At 50.1% G+C, this 24,560-nt stretch overlaps 2 protein-coding genes and 1 long non-coding RNA gene across 9 annotated transcripts in view; 1 reads left to right on the forward strand and 2 right to left on the reverse strand.

Moving 5' to 3' along the window:
• On the forward strand, window positions 1-12,384 carry ACER1 (alkaline ceramidase 1). The gene is made up of 7 exons (XM_010305989.2): window positions 1-423; window positions 2,381-2,484; window positions 8,825-8,939; window positions 9,306-9,444; window positions 10,529-10,666; window positions 11,257-11,394; window positions 12,216-12,384. Exons 2-7 carry the CDS (start codon window positions 2,392-2,394, stop codon window positions 12,382-12,384), a joined length of 792 nt encoding a protein of 263 aa, XP_010304291.2. The 5' UTR covers window positions 1-423; window positions 2,381-2,391.
• The window catches only part of LOC104638121 (acidic leucine-rich nuclear phosphoprotein 32 family member B), a 233,340-nt gene that overhangs the window by 20,757 nt on the left and 188,023 nt on the right, over window positions 1-24,560 (reverse strand). The window lies entirely within an intron of this gene.
• LOC142605304 (uncharacterized) lies at window positions 7,569-23,871 on the reverse strand. 5 transcript variants are annotated; one of them, XR_012839002.1, is made up of 5 exons: window positions 19,823-21,516; window positions 15,528-15,645; window positions 14,242-14,631; window positions 13,182-13,429; window positions 7,569-7,634 (listed from the first exon to the last, which is right to left on the reverse strand). It is a non-coding gene; the product is annotated as an uncharacterized LOC142605304 (long non-coding RNA). The 5 variants fall into 5 exon arrangements; XR_012839000.1 differs by lacking the exon at window positions 7,569-7,634 and adding an exon at window positions 22,920-23,871 and having other exon boundaries at window positions 12,120-13,429; window positions 19,823-19,984; XR_012838999.1 differs by lacking the exon at window positions 7,569-7,634 and having other exon boundaries at window positions 12,120-13,429; window positions 14,248-14,631.

Below are 24,560 nucleotides of genomic sequence, written 5' to 3' on the forward strand. Positions count from 1 at the left end.
CAAGGTTAGGATTGGGGTGTGTGCGCCTGCGCAGGTGACCTGCCTAGGGGCACACTGATGATTTCAGACTGCATTTCTACCCACTCTTCCAACCTTTCCAGCTCACGCTTCTCTGCCCTCCCTCTCTGCCCCTGCCCATTTGGGTGCACAGATATAAACCCTCCGGCCAATATGTTTCCTTTGGGGGACTGGAAGATTTGCCTGGAGGGTTCGCATGGCTCTTGTCTCATCCCAACGCTTTCCCTAGAGACGGAGCAAGGGTATTTCCTGGCAGCTGCTCCCGGTGAGCTCACACCGTGGGCACTCCTTCGGAGCTAGAGCGGCAGGGCAGGTTACTGCTCCAGCTTTGCTAGAAACCTTGGAGCTCCCGACGCTTCGCCTCACCGCGTGGAAGTAGTGCTGGTCCGTCTCAAGGGAACACAGGTAAGCCAGGCTAGGATGAGAGGTGAGCAGCAAGTCAGCAGCCGCTGGGCGCTCTGGTCACTGCTTTGATTTTTCTGTTGCCGCCTTCTTCTTCTGTCTTGTGTCTCCTCCATCCCTTCACCATCTCTTGACTGAGGTCTGCTCAGCTAGGAGATGGGATTTACCACCTTGGGTCTGATTCTTTTTTTACCCTTCGCAACCACCTGCATCGCTGCAAAAGCATAATGCAGAGCACCAGGGATGAGGAGAGAATCCCTGTGGTGCGAATGAGCACATGGAAACCCAAGATCTTGAAGAGTCAGACCTCAAACCAATCTGCCTGCCATCTATTTTATTTTTCTTCTGTAGCTGTGATCTCACCTGCTCTGGGGAACCTGCTAGCCTGGATTAAAGGCAGGGCATCATTAACCTGCAACTGTAAAAGAATGGTGGAGGTTTATCCACAAGTCAGTTTATCTGGTTGGAGCAGGAGGTTACAGAAGAGCTGGTCTGTATTAGAGTTACACTCCTGTGTTTTCTCCCTTTGAACTTCTTCTTGGGAAGAGAAGCAGAGGAAGCTGTGGTAGCTTCACACCACTGCACACCTACAGTAACTGCTGACCTCGGCGGGGTTGCTCAGCTGACACTGTGTAGACAGGGACTTGACTCTCTCCGCAAGAACATGATCAACTGATGAGTGGCTTTAAGATAAACTTCCCTTCCTTGCGTTAGACAGCTGAAAGGATTTTCAAAGAAAAGCAAGGTCTGTTTTCCACCCCTTACTACCAGTGCCTCGGGAGCTCAGAGATGCTACTGAAGTGTTTGGTGTCACCTCGGTACCTGCTCATTCTGCAGAGCTAGAGAAGCACAGCCGGATGGGTTAGTTCAACACTGCAATAAAGTCCAGGGACTTAACTGCTTAGCTCCAGGGAATTTCTGTGGCTCTCGTGTACCAAATACTCAGCTGCTAGGGTCTGGATGGTGCTTCCAAACACCTCTAAAGTTGGCATCCATCTGTCAGCTTCTAAAATAGCTCCAAAGTCTTAAGGATCTGAAACAAAATATGCCCAACCGAAAACTTGATCAGAACTTTTACTTTTTCATGTGAATAAAAGCGGGCTGAGAAATGATGCTCACACTGAGGATAGGAAAGTCTTTAGCATGGGGAAGAAAAACAGGCAAAAGGTTAGATTGTTTTTAGATTCCCACCTGTAACTGCAGCTTCTGCCACTACCAGAGGCCAGGCTGGGGACCTGGCAATGAGGAGCCCACTCAAGGTGTGAAGCTCTGGTGCCTTTCGCTGGGAAACCAGGACAGAGCTTGCACGAGAGCACATTCAAAGTGAAATCACTGCCAGTGCCTTTGCTCTGTGCCCCCAGGACTCTGGTCTGTGCTGGTGCTCCAGGGCTGAGCTTGCATAAGGTGAGCTCCAGCCCTCAGGAAGATGCTGAGAAACGACTAAGGAGAACAGAGCCAATGAGCAGCAAACCCTGTGGAGTTGTCCACTCCCAAAAGGTAGCTCACAGCCCACAAAGTAGAGGGAAGTCCTCTTGACAGAAAGATCTGAGTCATAAAGAAAGTGAAGAGAAGGGAGAAGGCAGGGTGACAAGGACAGGGCTGAAATGGGGAAGCACCGCGTGGCAGCGACGACCCCCGATGAGAGGTGTTAATGCCATGGATGGGGCTGCGGCAACCATTCCCAGGCTTAGAGTTCAAGAACATTCCCTGGGGCGATTTGTCACTCCTGCGTCGTGGAGAGAGAGGAGGAAATATTCTGCAAGATGATGCATGCTGGGAAAAGGATGAGTCTTTCATAGGAGGGTAAGGATGCTGTGCTTGAGCAGGCTGGTGTAACGTGAGCGTGCGTGTGTGTGCAAGAGGCAGGCAGGCAGGGTGCGCTTTTCCGCTCTCCCTCGAGGTGTGCAGCACACTCCTTCCCCACGTGCAAAACTAACCCGCTCCTCTCCCTTTTGCAAAGGTGGCCCGACAATGCCGAGCATATTTTCCTACCAAAGCGCCGAAGTCGACTGGTGCGAAGGCAACTTTGAGCGCTCGACGATCATTGCGGAGTACTACAACACCGTGAGTGAGGGCGCATCCGAAGGGCAGGCTGGGGCACGAAGGCAGCCAGCTCCGGGCACCCAGGAGCTGCTTTTGGGAGACAAGATGGGACAACCTTATTTTCCTTCCTCCTGCTCCCTCCTTTGAACTTCCTGGTGTTGGATGGTGCTGGTATGGGGAACATTTTCTGAGTTTCAGGTAAATCACGGGACTTTTACTGCTTACAACAGCCAGTTGCTCACAAAGCGAGCTGGGGTCAGGGGTACTTCTGGCACGTGTGGGGCTGAGTTCCCAGTGAGAAAACTCTGGCGGTGCTCCTTAGCCCAGATTTGTGAGATCCTGTTATACCAGTCCTGCAGCTCTCCTGCCAACTGGGGTAAGTCCCACACAGGGCTCATATATTCCAGCTAAATGTACAGGAGTGGCAAAATAAGAGACAGCACTTGCATGAACCGTGTCAGGCAGGTTGGGAATCTGGAACTCAAGAGAGAGGAAAGCTGATGCATGAGCCAATTTCACCTCCTGTGATCCTTTATAATTCAGGCTCCATCCAGCGCCAGTCCCTTGACTGCAGCCTCCTGGCTTAAGCATGGCTGGAAGCATCCCTATCTGTCTGCAGAGGACTCGGTAGACAACCAGTCTTTGCAAGCGTGTCTGTCTACCTCAGTGCAATTACAGGCTAGCAGGGGTGTAAGGCATGTGGATTTACAACCTTCCAAAGGCCTTGTTTACAACTTTTGGCAATTACTGTCTAACACTAGAAGTTCTTGTTCTCATGGAAATGTCTCTTCCTCTTTTTTTTTAACAGCATTTCCTGCTTTTAATAAATTGCCTATAATAACGATAATTCTTTCACCCGAGTCCCACAGCTCCCCGGCTGTAATTGCCCCACCAGGGTCTCAGAGGAGGGATGCTCAGGCTGTATACAGTCACTCCTCTTTGAGACAGTGAACAAACAGAGCTCTGCCAGTCCAGACCAAATCCTGCTTCCCTCTGGCACCCAGCTGACTGTTGCCTGTTTACCGGCACTGCATCCCTGTCGGATGGGCTCAGAGCTGCGGAGCAAGGCATAATGAGCAAGGAGGTACAGAAATCACTTACAGTCAGATCAGCATTTCAAATGTAGCTGGAGATGCCAATGCCTCTGTGTTTTGAAGTGTCACTGGCAACGCTGGAGAAGGGTTGATTTTCACGAAGAGCAGGAAGTCTGAAAGTTATGTTTTTAATCAGAATTCATTCTGGGAGATAAATTTGCCTAACCTCCTCGTTTAGTACATAGGCAAAATTTTTCAAATGTGTTGTTGGAGCTGAGACCCCATTATCACCAGGATCCTGATTTACACCCAGACTGTCAAAGGCTCAGGATCCTTAACACACCAAGAAGTATCTCAGGAGCTCTCCAAAAGCACTTACGTGTCTAACTTCTCTGCGGCACACTGCTAGACCCCAGTTGGTGTGGCCAGATGCATAACTGTGTTTTTTAGGACCCAAAGCCCTCTAATTCCCATAAAATGTTAAGTCTTAGCTGCCTAGGTTGCTTTGTGGCACAGGTTTCTAAATTATGTGGCTATTCCTGAAAATCTTACCCAGGTGCCTAGTTCTGGGCTGAGGTCCCTGCTAGCCACAGCCATCTCCCATGTTTCCATACTACGCCACCTTCGAGGCACCGGGCTTGTCGGCATGAATTTTCACTGGGCAGGACTGAAACACAGCTTTCCTCCAGGAGAGGAAAACTCCAACGCATGTTTCAGCACAAATGGAAACTAGTGCAATACCAAGGAACTCGGAGAGATGTGGGCAGAGCAAACCCCGCAGGATTTTTTTCCCGTGATTAAACTAGCCCTTGTTTCCATATGTGAACACAGGGCACCTCTTTCCCGGCAGAGAAAGAGCTTTTTTTGGTCCCTGCACTGATCTCCTTCTTGTCAGGCTTGCTTTTACCAGTCCACGGGGCTCAGCAGAGTGCCTGTGCAGGTGGAGGGTACCGCTTACGCAGTTTCTGTCTTTAAGATGCAATTCCTGTTTAGAGAAAGCAGCAGAGATCTAAACCTGCCTTGGCAGCTGCCTGCATCAGTGCTGCATGTGATGTCCTGTCCAAAGAAGGGGAGACAAAAGAGCAAACCCTCCTAAGAAATGCTGCTATCTGAGCATCCGACAACAGCCCCAAAGGCTGCACCGTGCTCAGGGCCAGACCTCATAACCAAAACTGGGCAGGAGCATCACTTAGATGGGCATCACCCCCCCATCAGCCTGCACACGCTGGCTGGCATTGCCTGGCTCTCACCCCTTGCAGCAGCACCAGGGGACCCTCTTCATGCTCTGGGCTCTCCCGCAGGATCAGGCTCCTTGTGATGAGCCTTACAGCGGGGACTATAGAAATCGGACCAGACTGAGATCCCCTGCTTTCCCTCCTGGCTGGCAGGATGTTGCAGATCCAGCTGGGGCTCAGGGCACTATCTCAGATGTGATCCTAACAGCCTGGATCTCTTTCTCTTCTCTCCTCCATTCATTTGTTCCCCATATTCAGATTGCTTCCTCCCTGCGGCAAGCCTTATGGGCCTTATCTCTCAGGTCTGCCCTGAGATAATTATATCAATATTGACTTCAGTGTCAGTTTGCCAGAGTTTTAGACTAGCTGGGAATCCAGCCAGCTCCCACCCGAGACTCCTGCACCACTAAATCAGCAGGGCTTCCTAATGGAGCATCCTTTTCAACGTCTTCTTCCCAACACTGCCCGGGGCTCAAGCCAGGGTAGTTTTGTGCCAGGAGCAGCAATGCGCTGCTGAGAATTCCTCTGTGCCAGCCTCACTCTCTCTCAGGTCTGCTTGGGTTGGATGCTTTTTATTAGAAATAAGCACCAAGGGTATGAGCAAAGAATGTAAACAGTACCTTTAAGTACCTAATAATACGTGGTGACTCGTGATTGGATGCAGTTCAGCAGCAAAGCGCTAACTATTTATAGTGACTCAGTGACCCAGAAATTTATTGTCTTCTGGCTGTTCTTAGGATAAAAGTACTGTGCGGCATGAGGGTCATCAGTCAGGGACTTTTCTTTCTACCCTCAGTTCTTTCCTGAAATGACTGATCCAGGATGCTGGCAATGACACCCAAAGCCTCAGCAGTCTCTCTGGCAAAGCAGCAGGAGTTCTGACACTGCCGTATATCCAGAGCTCCCAGATCAGTGGAGATAAGCTCAACTGCATGTGCAAATTACCTAGATACGCCCAGAGAAGCACTCACTTTCAGAGTGTGTCAGAGCCGTGGCGTGCGCCCTGGCCCTCCGCACGGGCTCAGTAACCCTGCGGCATTGCAGACACATCGCTTTCTCGCCCGCCCGGAAAGTCCCGTGCAGGAGTACGGCAGCTCCTTGCCCCGCGCTCTGCAAACACTAGCCAAAAAGCTGTTTCCTACCTCAAAGCACTGGCGTGACATTGTGATGTCAGGACACAAAGCATCATCTTCTGCTACCCAGGTCTGGCTGTTAGGAACTTGCTATACGGGTCTGGAGAGCCTCCGAGGTATTCCGTTCTGTCTTTGACCCTGTGGGCTCTTCTGTCAGCTAAAGCTGGTTCGCTGGCCTTTAAGTGAATGAATGCATTCCAATGAGTCTTGCAGAAATCTCCTTTCACTGCAGAAAATGACTGTCTTGAGTAAAGACTAGCACATGCCTTGGCTGCTATTGCGCTGTTGCCGTGCTCACGGAGCCAGGCAGAGCTCTGCAAACCAGCATCTCCCCTCCCAGTTCGTATTGGGAGGCTTGTTCTCACCCTGTCATGGATGGAGATGAAACAAGTTCTCTGTAGGTCTCCATCTTAGGCTGCAAAGTGCCAAGCTGCAGAAGCCCTGGGGCCTTTCCCATGATCCTGCTAATGCACCAGGATTAGAGCCATGTCTCGCTTTTCTCCTAGTGAAAGAAGTAAATACCAGTATAGGTGGGCTTGGTGTAGGCACCTGGAGTGATAACTCACGCTTGTTAGGAAGCTGGACATTGCTGTGAGCTCACACAGTGGAAAACCACAGGGCTGAGTCACTCTCACAGGTCAAATCTCATCTCAGCTCCATCACCACTCTCTTATCTCCGGGCAGAGGGAGGTGGTGCCTCCTGGCCAGTACAACCCAGCTAGCTGTAAGTAGGAGCCATGCTGGGGGGACTCGGAGTGAGCAGAGACTCTGGAAAAAACTTCCTAATGGGAGTAGTGGGAGCAAAACCCTCCTAACCACATCTGAGATGGAGCTTACCACATCCTAGAGGGACGATGTAAGACAGCACTTACAAGTGAGGGCTTGGATCCAATGACTGATGAAGACCCTGTGTCCCCCACAGATGCGGTTTTGTAGCTGCTCTCCCCTAAGCTCTGAGTTTGGCTGCTCTGCAAGGAATCACTCTATCTTTTCGACCCTATTGGCACGGTTCCCCTGATTATCCCTCCCCTCTGATATCTCATCTTGCACATCTCATACTGAATTAATGAAGCGATAACATTGCTATCGTGTAATTAATGGCACTGTCGCAATGCCCACTGCAGCAGGGATTCAGACCTCTCCATAGGCAATCTCAGAGTCTTGCATTTCCTCACTTTGACGTGCATGCTGATGCTTGCATACTGTTGCCTTTTCTACGAGACTTTTCTCTCTTCTTGCTATCCCTGCTTGTCTTCCAAAAGCCTCTTTAACCATTTCACAGGAAAAGAAAAGTTTGCAAAACAGTTGTTACTTTAACACCGGGGTTGGTTTCTCGATCGTTTCCGAACAGTTTGACCTCAAGTGTGCAAGTGGGACCAGCACTTCTCTTTTCATAGCTGGAATGGCAGCAGGCCTGGATTTGGCTCTAAGCACCTATAGAAAACCAATACATTTGGCGTGAGAATTGCTGTTAACAGGAGCATCAACTTGTTTCATGAAAGCCTTAGTAAAATTCAAGATTAATCTCCAGGTGTTAAAGGGAATAGAGACCTTACCTTAAGCGTGAATCGTGTTTCCCTCTGCAATATGAGGGGGTGTGTTTCATACATATGACAACATCCCTGTGATTTGCAGCCCTGTTACCATAAGCTTGAATCCCATGGGACATCGCAAGCCAAGCGTCGATTTTGCAGTTTACCTGGTGCTGAGGGGTGAGACTCCAGCTGGGGAGGTCAGATTCCAGGCTTGGGGTCTGGGTCAGCATCTAGCTGGACGATGAAAGGAAAAGGATTGACAGGATGAGATAAAAGTCACCGTGGTGGCTTACCAAATGGCATATTAGCAGATGGCTCTGCCCTGCTCATCCAAAGCCCCAAAGAGCTGTCTGGCAGCTGTCTCTCTAATACGTAGCACCGCAGTCCCAACTTTTCATAAGCAAGAAAGACTTTCCCTGGGCAGGCTGTGCTTCCCCATGATAGCCCTTTACCGAGTTTGCAATATCAGGTGAAAAAGCCAGGGTAAGACCCATAGAGGGTGAGGATTATTTCAAACTTCCCTCCTCTGCAGCTGCAGGGTGGAGTGCGCTTGACCCAGCAGACACGTCCAGGCTTTGGGCGCTCGCTGCTCCTCCCCAGCACCCACATTTCACCCATCAGCATCTGCCATTTCCCGAAGCACTGGCACCTTCAACCGCTCCAGACAGCAGCAACAGGCTGAGCCCCAGTACCATCCCCTCCTCCCCAGGCAAATCAAAGTCTGTCAACGAAGCGATTTTGCAGAGTTGGAAATCAGGGCAGAATAATTTCACGGCATTCATTTGCCAGTCATGTTTAAAGGAAGTTTATGACTTCATTTAATTACTAGTGTCCAGAGTACCTTTCCCCCCCCAGGCCAGGTGGCTTCACACATGACTCTACAGGATGTCACCTCAATTCTGTTCCCACCTACCAACGTCCGTCCTGCTTGTCCTGCTGCTCTCCACCGCACCCACTCCCAGTTAACGATGGTTTTCCTGCCTGTGGCTCGCTGATGTAGCCCAGCTCCTCACACCCACCCAGCCCCTCACTGGTGCAGAACCCATCTGGGGAGTTTTTGGCAGGTCTGGGTTGACCTGAGAGGGAGACGGCTGCAAACAGAAGAGCTTTGGCAGCTTGCTTGAAGAAACTGGGCAACTGAAGCTAAACCATCACCCAAAAGGGGCACACCAGCTTACCCTGGGCTTGCTGGCCCAGATGTCTGCAGCCATTGCTGTCACAGCAATAGCTGCCCTTCCAGTTCCAGCCTCGCTTCTCGAGAAACGCCTCTGCCCTCTCCCTGTGCCAAGAGTGACACCTGCCTCCACGCAATGCTTTCCACTAGAGATCAGTATCCTCTTTGCACATGGAGATACTGAGGCACGTGTTGGGATGGGACTTGCCTGAAATCATGCAATAAGCTAAATGTGCCTCTTGTTTTTCAGATCAGCAATGTAAGCTTCTTTGTCCTTTCTCCTGCTCTGCTCTACCTGAACCGGCAGTACTGTCAGCAACGCGCCTTGCCCTTGTATTTTGTCTCTGGCCTGCTCTTCTGCGTAGGTGGGTGCCAAGGTTGTGAGAAGATCAGACAGGTTGCCAGAGCACCCAACTGTTCATTCATGATACCTTTGGCTTTAGAGGCTGGTTCTTAGTGGCCAAAGCACGGGGGCAAGCTGGGGTAGGAAACCAGCCACGTCTGTTTGAAGCCCTGCAGCTCGTGGTTCCTGCTGGCCGTGGAGGCACAGCTTCCAGCCCACTAAATCCCTGTGGTGCTGTGTGGACTGACTCACTGAAGTCTCCATTAACGCCAAGGTCCATGCCCTGCTCTTCAGGAACAGTGTGTCTTTAGGAATGGCCCCCAGGAACTTCCAAGGGCTTGTGCGAGGATGGAGCTTTGCTGACACAAGCTGTCCTCGGTCCTTGCAGGTATTTTCTCCATGTACTTTCACATGACCCTGAGCTATGTGGGACAACTCTTGGATGAGCTCTCCATCCTCTGGACGCTGGCTGTGGCATATTCCTTTTGGTACCCAAAGGTTTACTTCCCCAGGTGCATCAAGAGCAGGTATGACTCAGAGGGACATACGGTTGCAGGCTCTGAGGGGAGGGATGGGACATTGGCATCGATGCTCCCCTGCAAGGGGTCAGCATTGAAGTTACTGCAGTTTGCTTTGGGATCAGACCCTCCATCACTCAGCGGTGGATGTGCTGACAGAGGAAGAGTAAGAAACTCTCCCAGGGGAAAGGGTTGTGCTGGGCTCCTGTCGACTGGAGCTGTTTGTCTTTGCTAAACTGCGGAGGAAAATTTGCATGGAGAATTTCAGAATTAATTAGGAAATTAAATGTTCCTGAGCGCTGACATTCAATTACCCATGCTGTCAAACTGTCATAGCATCCCCTGCCATCCACAGAGAGCTTTCCCTGAAGGCTGATGGGGTTTCCCATAGGACAAGCTGGTGCATTTCAAAGGTTGTTTGCAGAAGGGCTGGGGGAGCTCAGCAGAAAGGATGGGGAGATGGGGTGAGCATGGATCAGCAGAAACAGGAACCCAGCAGGGCTTTGCTCAAAGGATGGTCCCACCCTGGCAGGTTTGCTGGAGCCCTCTGAGACAGCCCTGCTAGAAGCCTTGCAAAGGCTTGCTCCAAGTCTGCTCTTCCCATGCCAAAGACGAGGTCACCAGGAGTTCACTGCGGAGGCATGGTTGGGGGAGAGGGGAAGGGACTTGGGAAGGGATTTGCATGTGAAAGGCCCCTCAGCCCTATTGTTGTTCAGTCAGCCCAAATCTGCATGTTTGCACGGCTCAAGCCCCTGCCTGCCACTGCTGGGACTCCTGCTTTGCAGCCCTTCCCTGTGCAAAGCTCCTGATGCCTCTCCATGGCATCACCACCAAAGGCACAAGTTACCTTCCGGGCTGTGTTCCCCGCTCTGTCATGGACTAACTGGGGGACTTTTGGCAAATTACAGATGTAGAGTTACCTCAGCCTTCCTGCCAGGACCACTGCAGAGACTGAGGTCAGCCATGTGCAAACAGATTGGAGGTGCTGGAGAAAGATTCCCTCTCTCAGTCAATGAGCAGGACCTCTCCCATCCTTATCCTTCCATAGTGTGAACCTAGGGGGGAACTGACGCTCACTCCCAACTCCCTTTAGGAAGCATTTCTTCTGGTTGAGTGGTGTCACCACCGTGATCAGTACCTTGATGTCCTTCGTCAAACCAGCCTTCAATGCCTACGCGCTCAACTGCATCGCCTTCCACCTCCTGTACCTGACGTGGTGTGAGCTGAAAAAGTAAGAGAGGGGGCTGAGAGGAGTTATCTTCAGGTCCATTGCACGCTCCTGGCAGGTTCACACGTGGCAGAGTCTCTGTGCACAACAGTGAATGGAGCCCAAGACTTATCAGTCACATATTGGACCATCAGTTCTGCAAAGATTTGGGGGGGGGACCCAGGAAAAGGCACAGGCAGGACTGTGGGCACTGGGGTACAAGAAAGCCATCTGGCCCAGGTGCTATGCAGAATGGGGACAATCCATGGGACAAGTGTGCATCTTCTCCTCCCCAACTGCCATCTCTGCAGCTCTTTCCCCTTTGTGGGGGATTTGGGAAGCAGTGTGGCGTTGGGAGTACCCCCCCAGGATCTGGGGAGAAAGACAGGAATGCCCTTGCATCTCCTAGCATTATCCTCATCCACAGAAGGTCAGAAACCCCTCTACAGAGCCACACTTCTCCAGTTCTTGTGATCTGATGAATACTCTCCGGAAGAAACTTGCTGGGTTTTGCTCTGTTGCATTAGCACTTGCAAACAGGAACCGGCCCTCTTTAAAACTCTCTTTCCTTCCAACACAATACTCCGCTCCCTCTCCCTCACTGTGTCTTCCAGGTGCAATGACAAAAGGGTTCACCGGATGGCTGCAGCCATGGTCGTGTGGTGGGCCCTGGCCATCAGCAGCTGGATAAGCGACAGGTGGCTCTGCGGGCTCTGGCAGGCAATCAACTTCCCCTACTTCCACAGCTTCTGGTAAGGGCTCCAGCACGGAGGCAGGAACCCCAGCCCAAACATTTCAGGAGCTGAAGGGCCACAGCTAAGGGGAGATGGCAGCAGGGATGTGACACTCGTTGAGGGAGCAGTCACATCTCTGGCCAACCCTCTCCTCCTTTCCTCTGTCGTTATTGATGCTGCTCCTCACCCTGGCCCCAGCCCAAGGATTTGGTCCTACTCACTGCTTAATATCCCTTACCTCCTCTGTGCTAGCCAAACGGTGTTTTGCAAGTGAAATTGTTCTAAAAGTCCCTCCAGGTAAGCATCTTGCTTTCAAAGGGCTGCATCTGCTCCCAGGAAGCTGCATGAAGTGCTACGTTTTTTGAGTTAATAGCCAAATTGAAAGACAGCAATTTGCTTGGGCAAGACATTTAGTGCTTGCCCGAGTGTGGCTGTAAGTGCTGCACACAAGGCACATTCTCAGATTCATCCTCACAAATCGCTGGGATGACTGGGACAGATACCCAGTGCTGCTGGGCTAGGCCAGGCGGGGTGGAATGGGTGGTTTGGTTTGGGGCTTAAGTCCCCTATATCACCCCGTCCCCTCTGCGCAAGGAATTGCCCCCATGCCAGCTTACAGAGCTCCGCCAGGATTTCCCCACAGGCACAAACCCTGCAGGACCCGGCACTCCCTGCAGCCCTCGTGGATCACGGGATTGGGACCTTTGCCTGCCACTGCCGTACCCCTGGGCTCCAGCCTCACGGTGGCAATGCCAGCTGCACACTGCTACAAGGTGCAGGAGGAGCAGATGGAGTTACTCCTGTCCAACACACGTTGGCTTTTTTTGTTTCCTTCCCAGGCATGTGCTGATAGCCATGTCCCTCCTATACTGCTGCCCACTGGTCATCTACTTTGACGTCAACTACGAGATGCCGTCATTCAAGCCAAAGCTCGGATATTGGCCCAGCGACTCTTGGCCTGTTGTGGTGCCTTACATTGCTCTGGAGGAACCCCACAAGCAGTGCTAGAGCCGGTTGCCCTCAGGCATCCCTCGGGCACGGGGTGCGCGATGCACAAGTGTGCGTCTGTGTGGGGAACACCTCGGCTGCGCGCCTGTTCCTCGGACAAGGGCAATGTGGCTAGTGGAAGGGGCAGGGAGCAGCTGAGGCCTCGTGACGCCGGGCATGAAGCAGGGTGGGAGCCCACAGGTGCCTTGGAAGATTCTGCCCAGACTGGCGTCCAGGGAACCAAAGATCTCCTCCTCTAGCAGATCCCCACTGAGAAGGGGAGGGAGATGGTGCTTCTTCTGTGTCTTCTGCGTTAGTCAAGCGGCCGCACCCCTTGCTGACAAGGGCACAGCGGAGAACACAGAAGCCAAACTGGTGACAGATGGGTTTGTTGGGGCTGCTCTAATTATTATTATTAATTTTATTTATTGATGTATGTGGTCTTGCTCAGGAGAGCTGTGCATTAAAGCTATGGACACTGACTTACACTGAGCCCCTTTCTTTCCTCTGACTGTACCACATCCCCCATTATCTGCAGTCACTCCCGCAGACAGAATGGCCAAAGCTCTCTCTGACATGGAGAAACCTATTTATAAAGAGAAATCCTCCAGAGTGACAGCCCAAAAGAGTCTCTGCTGACCCTGGGGTAGAGCACCCCAGGACCTCCCCCTTCTTCAACCGCCAGCGGCCCTTGTTCCCCCCCCCCAGCTCTGACAGTCTCCAATGTGTAACTTGGAGACTCCTCTGCTTACTGAAAAGGCTGGCTGGTGGCAGAGAGTGAGGTAAGGAGTCCATACATTAGATAAACACGTCGGTACCTTTGCAAGAACAAAGAGAAGATGTAAAGCCTCAGAGAATGACCACTGCTGTGCCGCGGGTACAGAGCGATGCTTTCCAGGTTCTCCCCACAGTGTAACAGCAAAAAAGTTGCTCTCACGGCCACGGGACGTGTCTTGTTCTCAGAGTGATGAGTTGAACCATGTCGTGGGTCTGGGTCCTCACACAACCAGCGGGGACTGTCTCTGGAGAGCACCAAGAGGCTGGCAGAGCGGCTGAGGTCGGCTCCCTGCAACACAGCCAGTACAAGGTAATGTCACTCCAGGGACCGCGGGCTTTTGGGGCCCTGTGAGCAAAGCAAAAGCAGAAGCCCTCTGGGCTTAACCTCTGAGGCAGAAGATGCTGCACAGCGTGCCACGCAGAGCCCGTGCCGTGGCCCTCCCGTGGCCGCTGCTGCCTTGTGGGTCCCTCTGCAATGGTCCCCAGAGCCACTAGATGGCAAATTTGGCTCATGAACCCCGAGCAATATTTCATCTTGGGAAAGGGATGCCTTGCACAAGGACTGCACCCCCAGGCCGGGTCCCCCTGCCTTCTCCATCCCCCCTGCACCGGGGTCAGACGCCTCTCTGCCAGCATGGCCACCGATGAGACACCCGCGCAAGGTGCAGGACAAGGGGGACTCAGAGCTGCAGCCTTTGTACGCCCTTGTCTCCCCGTGCCGGTGGCCATCTCCTCCTCCGTTTGCCCCTTTGTCTCTCCCGCATGCCATCACTCTTGCCTCTCTCCCCATCACCCCTTCTCCCTTTTGCTGACCCTCCCCGTTTCACTCCCTCTTGCTCTCCCCCCCCCCCGCCTCACCCCTTCCCCGGCCCATCACATTCTTCTACAGCCTATTAATAACTTCTGGGCAATTGCACCGGGTCCCCGCTGGGCTCAGCCCCTCCGTCGGCACGGCCCTGCGCAGCCACTGAGCACGCCGGCAGCAAGTTCAAAAGTGCAGCGGGGCTTTCACAGCCCCTCTCCCCGTCAGGGGGTGGAGGAGGCCGCTCGCAAAGAAAAGGCCGCGTTGCCAGGGAGCCTGGCACAGGAAAAGGGGGTCACCTTCACCTCCGAGGGGACCGCCGGAGATGGACAGGCGCCAACAACCCTGCGGACCGGAGATGCCGAGAGAGTCGCGAAGGGATGGAGGCTGGGGCGTGGGCGAGGAGGGCTAATGGCCGCCTCCGATCGCGGAGATGGTGTGATGCTTGGTGGAGAAACTCAGCGGCAAAACCTCCCGTGCCGTATGGTAATAAGGGAGGTGTCGCGGGCGCCGCTGCCTTGAGAACAATGTTGCTGCAGTTGAGTGACTGTAACAGGCCCTGATGACAACCGGGGCCGCGTTAAAAATGCCTATTCAAGCAGATCAAGACACTGAGAGGCCTCGTGGGGATCTGAAACCCTCAGGGATTTCTGGACGAAGCCAGAAGCTGAATCCCCAGCCCTGGGAACCTGGGGGGAAAAAAAAGAAAAAGAAAGAGAGAAAAGAAAAGAAACCCACAAAGCCGCTTTAAAAGGACTGCAGCGCCCGAGGCAGGGCCTCCTGCTCCAAGCAGGGTTGTAGCCTGAGAGAGCGAAGCAGCCCTGACACCAGTGCGTGATTCTGCTCTGGGTGTCCCCGGGGCTGCACGGGGTTATATGAGCCTGGGGTCATATCTCTGAAAGGTCCCCGAGCTGCTGGGGATGGTCTTTCCTTCCTGCCAGCGAGCCATGGCTCCAGCTTGCGGGGTGCAGCCTGCACCGCAGGGCTGGCAAACAACCCCATAAAAACGAGCGGGGCCGTCAAAGGGACGAGCCAGGGCATTTTCACCTTGAGCTGGAAGGGGCACTGCAGGGATGACCAGCACGCTGAACTGGTAAAGCTGGGAGCCCTCAGAGGGCGAAAGGCAACAGTGGCCCCTTCTCGACTCCCCAGGCCATGGGGAGCTCTGACGGTACCTTCTGCACCGGGACCCCCGGCCGCGTGAGTGCCTCTGCGGGTCTAACCGGCCAGCTCGCCCTGCAGAGCAACACAGGAAAACAGGCAGGAAGAGCTGCAAACCCCACGCTCAGGGATCTGAGTTAGGCCTGGTCAAAATTAAACGTTTCCTTATTTTTGCCAGATGAGGCTTAACCCGGATCATTTCCCTGATTTGGTTCGCCATGTGGCTGCCTAAACCACAAGAAAAGAGGCAAGAGAAGGAGCTGGAATGAGGAAGAGGATAGAGGCTGCTGCTTTCAACTGATGCCAGATTAAAGAGGTTATGAAACAATGGCATCGGTTGACTCTATTTGGTGCGATTGCAACACAAATGAAATAATAATGTTGATAACGCACCAGTCCTGCAGCATCAAGGATTAACACTTACCTGTTCTGCTGCACCGAATTGCCTCCTTACAGATTTACACCGCAGGATTTGGCTCACAGACTGGAAACTTTTCAAGGCAGAGTGATTTATCTGTAAAGGACATTGCACATTCATAGACCTGCATAAATAATGCAAAAGTAATTAATAATAACCCGGTCTCTGCTCTTAACAATGCCAGGAGAAGAAATTGCTTCACTGGAGTGTCTCTTATGCCTTTTGCAAAAGATCTTTATTTGTTAACTGTCTCAAAGAGAAAGGAAGATAATAGTTTTGAACACAGAACGGATTTTGCTAGGTCCTGGGATTTTATTGCCAGCCTGGCAATCTTTACGATTGATTTAAAGACCCCTCTGCTGGAGTCATGTTAAAACAACATTGATTCAGCTTTGATTTTTTTTTTTTTTAGTTTTAATTTCCTAGCTCTGCAGTCAAAAGTTTGAAACCATGAACACAAAGGGCTAAGAAACCCAGGAAGGAAAGGGACAAGCTCCAAGAATTATTACCTCTAAAAGTCTTGCCCTTTCAACTCAAAGTGCTACTTCTGAGGTTTAACACAGCATTTCCAACTCAAGGGCTGGCAATTCTGTTACACCCACCTCACAACTGCTAGGAAAGCTGTTTCATCTTCCCCCCCCCTCCCCAACTCTTTTACCTACATCCTTGCTATCCACTTTTCATATAAGACAAAATTAGCTGTAGGGACATAAACAAATGCCAGGATTTTCCAGATATCGATGGCTGTTCTGGACAGATGAAAGGTTTCAGGTCCTGATTAGCTGAAAGTAGTATTTTGGCGAATACTCTGTCACCGTGTTTGCAGCAATCAGGGTCCTGAGGTCCCCTGCCTACGTCTTTCTGTGTTAGCTCACACGGTGGCTGCACACATAATCAGGGCCGGTTTTGGCCAGCGATCATAGCGGAGACGTGGGTAAAAGTCGCTTCTCAGTAAGGAGAAGCACGGCCGTTACAGGGCCAAATAAACCAGTTGACAAAAACCAATTTTTAATCAAAAGATCAACTGATCTCTTCAGCTGTTTCTATAAACCCCCATGATTTGGTTCCACTTCGTAAGACATTCTCACTGCTGTTTTCAGAAGAAAAACAAGGAGTTCGCATATGTCTGACAAAGTGGTTCAAATAACTTCAATTCTCCAGTAATGGCTGCTATCAAAATACCTAAAATGGAAGGATTAATTTTTCTGTGCCTTCACATTACAGCTCAGAACGTGGTTTCAATTAGGACTGTTCTCCACTTTTTACTTATTCACTTGCTATGAACATTCAGTCACTTGGATCCCAATTCATGAGCTCACTTAAGCACATGTTTTCTTATAAATGTGTTTAAACATAAAACTGAATCGTGTTGTTCTCCTGAAATAGCGCACTTAGTGTCTCAACCATTTAACAAAAGGCAAAGATTTATCTGAAATGCTGAAGTATTCACCAAAAGCAACATTCAGTTGTGCATCAGGTTATAAAATTCACAATCCGCAATCGATGCTGCATTGATTTAGATAGGCTTTCCGTAAGAGACCAGCTGTCTCAGTTCACTAAAATGCTTAAGCATATGTTTAATTTTAAGAATATGAATAATTCCATTTATATCAATGGCACTTGCTTACACTTAAGAATATACTTTGCTGGGCTGGAGCCAGAAATAGTGCCATGTAATGCCAATAAAGTGCAAACTGCAATATTTCTCTAAGTGCTTTCTGGGATCAATTTAAAAACTAATCAATGAAGAACTGTAATGTGAAAATGCAGAAATTAATATATGTGAGATTTTGCTGTTTACTATCCTAATATTGCCAAGTATTAACATCCACCAGAGCGCTGCCAAGTGAAATCAAAACCAAATCTGTGAAACAGAGCAAAAATGGCAACAAGTTGAATTTGTTATTCATCATGAATCATCCTATCAGACTTAAAGATTTACTCATGTAACATTGAATAACGTTTGCCATCCTTACAGAAAGACATACATATAGATTGAAGTCAGGGTCTGACCCCATTTGTACCATGCCCAGTGCATATGAACTCTGTTCAGCCCAGAGACCCAGTCCAGTCCGGAGTGGATGCTTGAAAGAGAGAACAGGATCCGGTGTGTAACAGCAGAACAGTGCCTTGAACGAGGATGATTTTAATGATCAAAATATCAGAGAGCCAGAGATCATTTAATGATCAAAATATCAGAGGGTCACTAAAAACATGATTTTGCTCTCCTGCTTACTGTGACTTACCTTCCACAAAACTCTGCGAATTGCTCTGTTACGAGCAATTTCCAGGCACCAACCACTTTAGCTATTTGTATTTGTTCTCCTAAATCTACTCATCACGAGTCTAACAGTACTGACGTTGCCAGTGACCTACATGGACCTGGGACATACCCCTTATTCCCCTACCATGGCATCATCATATAAACAGCTACATATCCATATGCAAATGATTGCTGTTTTCAAGCTGTTCATGAGCGACCTTATACACTGCCCATACGGTACAGGAATATGTTTTCCACATATGTCAGATGTTTCATGACACATTTCACGCATCTATTTAAAATAGATTTCGTAGCGTATAAAAATGCACAGGCAATGGAAGAAAATGGCCCGCATCTGCAATGTTTACATAATGCATTTCAAAATTTTATTAAATGTGTCCAAATTGATTGTATTCTTCATCTATCTAAGATATTGATGGCATATCAAATGGCTGTGTAATGAATTAACTCATGAGCATGTATTACACACCTTATTTTGATGCCTGAGTAACAAAGGGAAAGAATTTGTTACAGCTCTGCCTCCACAGTGACAATTCTCAATTCTCCCGGCGTCAGTCAAAACGGTATTTTTGTGTGTGTGTGCGTGTCGCTTTATATTCCAACCTGGTTCTCTTGAAACTGTCCTGGCTGGGCCTTTATGCAACAAAATCAAACTCCAAGGCATTTGAGACACGCCACAATGCTAAGATATGACTCTGCTGCAATCAGATGCATTTTTGTCTCACAGGTAGCGATATCGGCAATAACGATTAAGTTTCAGTGGGACAAATTTCAGCATGGTAGGGCCAGCCAAATTTCCTGAGTCACAGGCAAGTTTGCATAGCCCATACTGCAGCATGGGGGATTATCTGAACTGCTATCGTACCTGAGCGAGGTAGATTAGGGGTGGTTTGCATACATTTACATATGTGGCAACCCCGCCTTCAGTTGCTGTATAGACAGGTGAAAGCTCATTTCCTATCATCCCAGCAAAACAGCTTAGTTTTGCTGGAATCTGTCATGAGAATAGCCGACCCAGAATCCACAGAAAATCAGAAATTCACACTAATTTCAATGTTACAGGCTCTGAAACATTGCTCCGCCAGCTCTGGGATGTCTGACAATCTGCTCTGAGTAGGGAGAGGATCGAACCACCAGGTTGGGTATATGCTGATGTTGGAAACGGCCAGTTGCTCTGAAAACGACCAAGCTGACTTACTGGGGCTGGAAATAGCAGAAACATCAGTCCCAAGAGGAGAAGGCACCACATAATGTGAGCCAGAGCTCAGGATGCTCAGAAACACAGCAAGTATGAGTGTGCAGCCACCGGGCTGCTACATTAGAGCCCTAGGAAACTCCAAACACTGGGAATGCCCTGGAAGATGTTATATCTCACAGTATATTTATCTGGGATAGCAATTCCTGCTTGCTTTGTGGGCCCTTCTATCCAGAAAACAATTCAGAGCAGGCTTTATGGTGCTGGTCAGACTCCTCTACTGAACTCCTCCTGCCACGTCCTATTTTTCAAGCTATTTTTTTCCCCCATCTGGTATTTTTCAGTGGTCTAAAGCTTATCCTGTCTAGGGTGACAGTCACCAGTCGAAGGTGGCCTCTCTCTGAGCATGCAGATGAGCACCTTTCCGTGACTTTGGCATCAACCAAAAGAAGCCCCATGCAAAGTAGACACAAATTTCAGCAGTGAATCTCATTCCCTCCTATTATACCATGATTGTGTTTGCTCCAATGGGCACATAAGGTGCCTGGGCCCGTCTTCTCCAGCCTGCACTTCTGCCAGCAGCTCGTATTCAGTGTTGGACAAATCCAGCCTGTGAAACGCTCTTCGTGGCAGGTCCAGCCGGCTGGCGGGTTTGGCACGACACAGACCGTTACATCACTTGGCCAAACCTGACCTCTCTCTGTAGAGTACAAGAGAAAGGTACTGTCATCCGACGGCTGCTCAATAACCCGGCGAAACGAATTGATAGGTGTCAATTCAGCCTGCAGTGGACCAGTAGCTACATAATAATGCCAAGCTCACCTTTGGTGTTAATGAGGCCCCTTCATTAACAGCCTTGAGCAGAGGGGTCAGGGACTGAATAGAGACAGACTCCTTTCTCACCCAGAAAGCTGGTCCTTCTCATTCAGAATTGAAGCACGTTGGCGGGGCAGTTTGAGGACGCTTGTGCTGCCCATGTTGCATCTGCAAGGGACATGACGTATTTGTGACTATTCATCTAGCTCTTTTCACCAGCGCTAAATACACAGAAAGAATAAAATAAATTCTCATTGTGTTCCTGCTTACTAAGAAAATTTTCCCTCTTCCTTCTGGTTTGGAGGGTTATTGTACGTTAAAAGCCTTTTGCATTTTTCAGTAGCTATAGTACGCTGTAATTTAGATTTTCCTCAGGCACAAAAGAACTTAGTTAAGCTAAACTGTATTACAGTGTGGGTTGTTGTTTTTTTTTTTCTACTAAAAGTCCTTCATTAATAAGAGAACTAAAGAATTTCCAAGCTGTCTGTAATTTTTCCCAGATGCAGCTAGTAGTTGCTAGGAGTATCTTTTTGGCAATCGGTTTTTGGCTATTAACAATCTGGACTTTCGCTATACTACCCTGGTGTTAAATATACGCCACAAATACTGTAGCGTGGAGTGTGAATTGGAGAAGGAGGGGAAGGCAGAGAACAGGCAAAGCAAAATCATTCTTAGAAGAATAAATATTACTAGGATTAACAGCTGATTTGAACGAACCTGCTTCCCTGCAGAGAACCCAGTGCTGATTAGCAAACCAGGAGCACTGCTACACCAGAACAAGCATCGCTGCAGAACTAACTCTCTCCCTCTCACTCACAGCTTCTCTCTCCATCGCTACCTGTTCTGTTTTCTCCCTGGCAGCTGACACAGACAAGTCCTGCAGTGAGCTTGTGCCATGAACTAAAGACAACAAAGGCCACAGACAATAATACGCAAACCAAAGCAACACCCAGCTCCCCTCGGTGCCGCCAGAGAAACCAAATGCTGTCTTGACTTCAGGTTCAGGACATTTTCTGAGGCTGTACGTAAGGACTGTTGATTGCAAAGTTATGGGAAGTACCAGGAGAAACATACCTGCCCCTTATTATGTAAAATATCATCAGTTCTTTGTTTCAAGTGCAGGTATGTTCATCTTGGAAACACCACAGAGTATTTGGCTTATTGAATGTGCTTCATGAAAGTAGACAAAGATCACTATAACCATTTTGCAGCTGATAAGAGAAGGCGATGAAGTGATTTACACATGCCCAGGAGAGAACTTAGGGGTCTTTCCACTCAGTCAGGTTGCATACAGGCACAAAGTGGAGGCATATATTTTCTCAGAGAAACCCTGCTCAAATGCAAGATTTGTGTCTTAATCTTTAAGTCTGTGGGACTATTAAAAGATCATAATTTTTCTACACCGCCTGACCCTTTAAGTGCTGGAGACAGCCTTGCTTGTTGGCTGGCCGGTGTCCATGCCCCTCAAAGCACAGACTGACCCCAAAACTTGTGGGCAGTTCAGAGTGAAAAAAGAGAAGATGCAACTAAATCAGTAATGAGAAAATAATAACGAATGATGACAAACAGTGAAACAAACGTGTTTCTCCCGGGATAGGAAGGGCAAGCCACAAACACACAGGGGCGTGCATATAAACCGACGATAGGGCCTTACAGCGGACGTACAGCCAGCCATCCCGATGAGTGATGCTAAGGCTACAGGGAAGTACTTTTGCTGCAAAAGGCTGGCGAGGAAGCAATTTGGGCACCTTGGGTTGCACGGCAGTTGGGATTGTCACGGGGGGGGGCTGTGTGTGCTCGGGGCTCAATGTTGTCGTTCCCCCCAGAGAGGGGGAGCTGAGGAGGGAGGAGAGGTGCCTCAAGGAGCAGTTCTGACGGCTGTTGCCTGCTCCCCAGACGGAACCTCGGAGAAGCTGGAGGAGCCTCCGTGGCGGTTCAGTGCCTGCCGACCAGTCCTCTCCAAGGAGGGGTCTGTGGATGCCTGAGCGTGGGCTGCGCTGTCCCAACTCGCACATGATGTGACTTTCCCCACCAAAGCGCTGAGACTCATCTCCTCCCAAACACCCCAGTCATCACCTCCGTCGCTCACGCTCCCCAAGACCAGCCAGGTTTGGCCTGTGAAGCAGCCATGGTGGGTAAGGCAGGAAAGAGAAAGGTTGCGTTGTACCTTCCCAGGACTGTACCTTAGCCTGCGCTAGGGGAAACACCTCAGAAATCTTTCCCATCCCTGGGTTTACCTGGGCAAGGCAGGGTCAAGTGCAGTGCAAAGTCTTTTTTCCACTTTATTTTCCACCATCCCCAACTCTCAGGGGACAGAACCAGTCCTTGGCATAGTCCCCTACCGTGGGCCAAGCCAGATTAAACACACACCTTTCAGTCCAAGACAAGGATCTTGGAAACAAGGCGCTGGAAAGAAAAATAAAAAGCCCAAACAAAAATTAGGGAGAGCTGTCATGTTTCATTTGCATATTTGAATATGCAAATAAGATCTGTTTCTTATCCATTGGCACTGGCCCTACTGTAGATGGCAGCAACACAGCAGATCTCTGCCAGCATAGAGTGCCACAAAGAAAGACGCTAATTGGATTTGCAGACGCTTATTGCAAAACCCAGAAGTTGCTGGAATAGATATAAAGAAACAGGAGCTCAGCCCACGGCTGCCTTGGGTGCGAAGGCGCTCAGCTGACAGCTCGTTAGCTTGAGACGTCCCTACAAAATTAGAAGTTTGGAGGAGCCTGGATGGCTGCTGGCTCCACCATCCCCAGCGCTACCCGGCACCTGAAACGCCCCACGCGATCCCATAGAGCCTGGCAAATTTTCTACCCTTGGCTGCGGTGGGTTTTGGTGGTGGTTTTTTTTTTTGGAGCTTGAAAATAAAATCAGGGGAAAGCTTGATCAGTCGCTGGGCTGGAAACTGTTCAGAACCGGGAACTGCTAGTGGGGCAAAAGCTGGTTGTAGGAATTTCTGTCCTTGAGTATTTTCGCAGTTGGATGTAAAGAGCTACCCCAGCACATTTTAAATTAATCCATTCACGGTACTTGTCCCAGCGCAGAGCCCTGAAGTGCTGGCTTGGAGCAGGTGTCAATACAATGATGTGCTTACTCTGAACGCGGCACCTCAACTTCTTCAACGTAGTTTAATGGCCACGTCGGACTGCCCACCTGAGGTGCTGGGGAAGCTGAGGCAAAAATAAAGGCAGAGAAATACTGTCATCGATGGGAATTAAAATATAAAGCAAATTCTAATGATGTTTCAGAGGAAGTAACAAAGGGAACAGTTCAGCATCTTGTGTGTCTGAGCAACATCTCCAGCACAAGGAGGAAACTCAACAGAGCAAGAGTGGAGTCAAACTTGGGAAAGATGGAGACACTTCCAGAAAAGATTCAGGCCTGGGAGCGTGTAACCACCAAGGACTGTGATGAGGCTGTGAGTGAATGGCTAGGATTGGGAGTTAGAAAATAAAAGATTTAGACCTAAGAGTCACGTGCATGGGAATAATGTCCACAACTAAGGATACCAATGAGAACTCCCAGAGAAAGAGGCCCTGTCTCAAGGGAGAAGAAAGGGGACTGTCCAAGGAGATGTCTCTTGGGACTGCATCAGACAGAAACATGGAAAATTAAAACCGGAGCACCTAAAAGGATCCAAATCGGGCTCTTTTTTGTTGTTGTTGTTGTTAACTGAAGCGATTAAGCATTTCGCTTTACTAATATCCTCTATCAGGTTGATGAGGTAAACTGGCTCTTTAGAACGATTTGGGAACCGATTAATCCTTGCCTGTGGCTATCAGTTAGCGGCACACACAGCGTTATTGGCTAACACACATTTTTCTGCTGCCTTACAGAGATCAACAAACTATTTCAAACAAGAAACTTGCACGAAGAAAAATTCTGCCTCGCATCTAAAAGAAAATTCGCTCAGAAACAGTCACAAATTGCACTTTGTAACGGCAGTCCCGCGTTAATTTAAGGCTCACAAAATCGAGCGCAATAACTTGTCATTTAGAGCCTTAAGAAAAGGTAAACAAAACCCCGCTTTTCAGATGCAAATGTCACGCTCGGAGTCAGCAGCGGTGCTGAGAAAACCGCGTTTGCAGGGCGGGCGGCTTTTAATGATGCCTCCGCCGCAGCCAGCAGCTCCTTTCTCAGCCAGGACAGTGACCTCCGGGCTCGTCACCCAGCTGAGCCCGGGGCCGATAACCACCGAAGGAATCCCTGGGTGCATTTGCATTGTAAATACCGCACCCCCCCCCCCCCGCCGGTACAGACCAGAAAATGAGATATTGTTTCCCCTGCCGCGAACACCCCTCTCCCCCGTCGTCTCCATCGCGGCACGGAAGGCGCCGCTGGGCGGGCAGGGCGGGCGGCCCGCGGGGCCCGGGCCGGAGGGCGGCGGCGGAGGCGGGGGGGGAGAACCGGGCGGCGGGGGGAAGAAGGCGGGGGGGAACGCGGGATCGTGAGAGAAACAGCGGGAGAATGAGGGGAAGGTGAGGGACAAAGAGGGAAAATGAGAGAAACCGAGGAAATGGGAACTGAGAGAAAATGAGGGGGAAATGAGGGAAACAGAGGGAAAATTAGGGAGACTGGGGGGGGGGGGAAGGTGGGAGAATGAGGGGGGGAATTGAAAATGAGGGGAAAATGAGGGAAACAGAGGGGAAAATTAGGGAGACTGAGGGGGGGGGAAGGTGGGAGAATGAGGGGGGGAATTGAAAATGAGGGGGAAATGAGGGACACTGAAGGAAAA

Source organism: Balearica regulorum, chromosome 26 (assembly GCF_011004875.1).
Source record: "Balearica regulorum gibbericeps isolate bBalReg1 chromosome 26, bBalReg1.pri, whole genome shotgun sequence".
NCBI classification, from domain to species: domain Eukaryota; kingdom Metazoa; phylum Chordata; class Aves; order Gruiformes; family Gruidae; genus Balearica; species Balearica regulorum.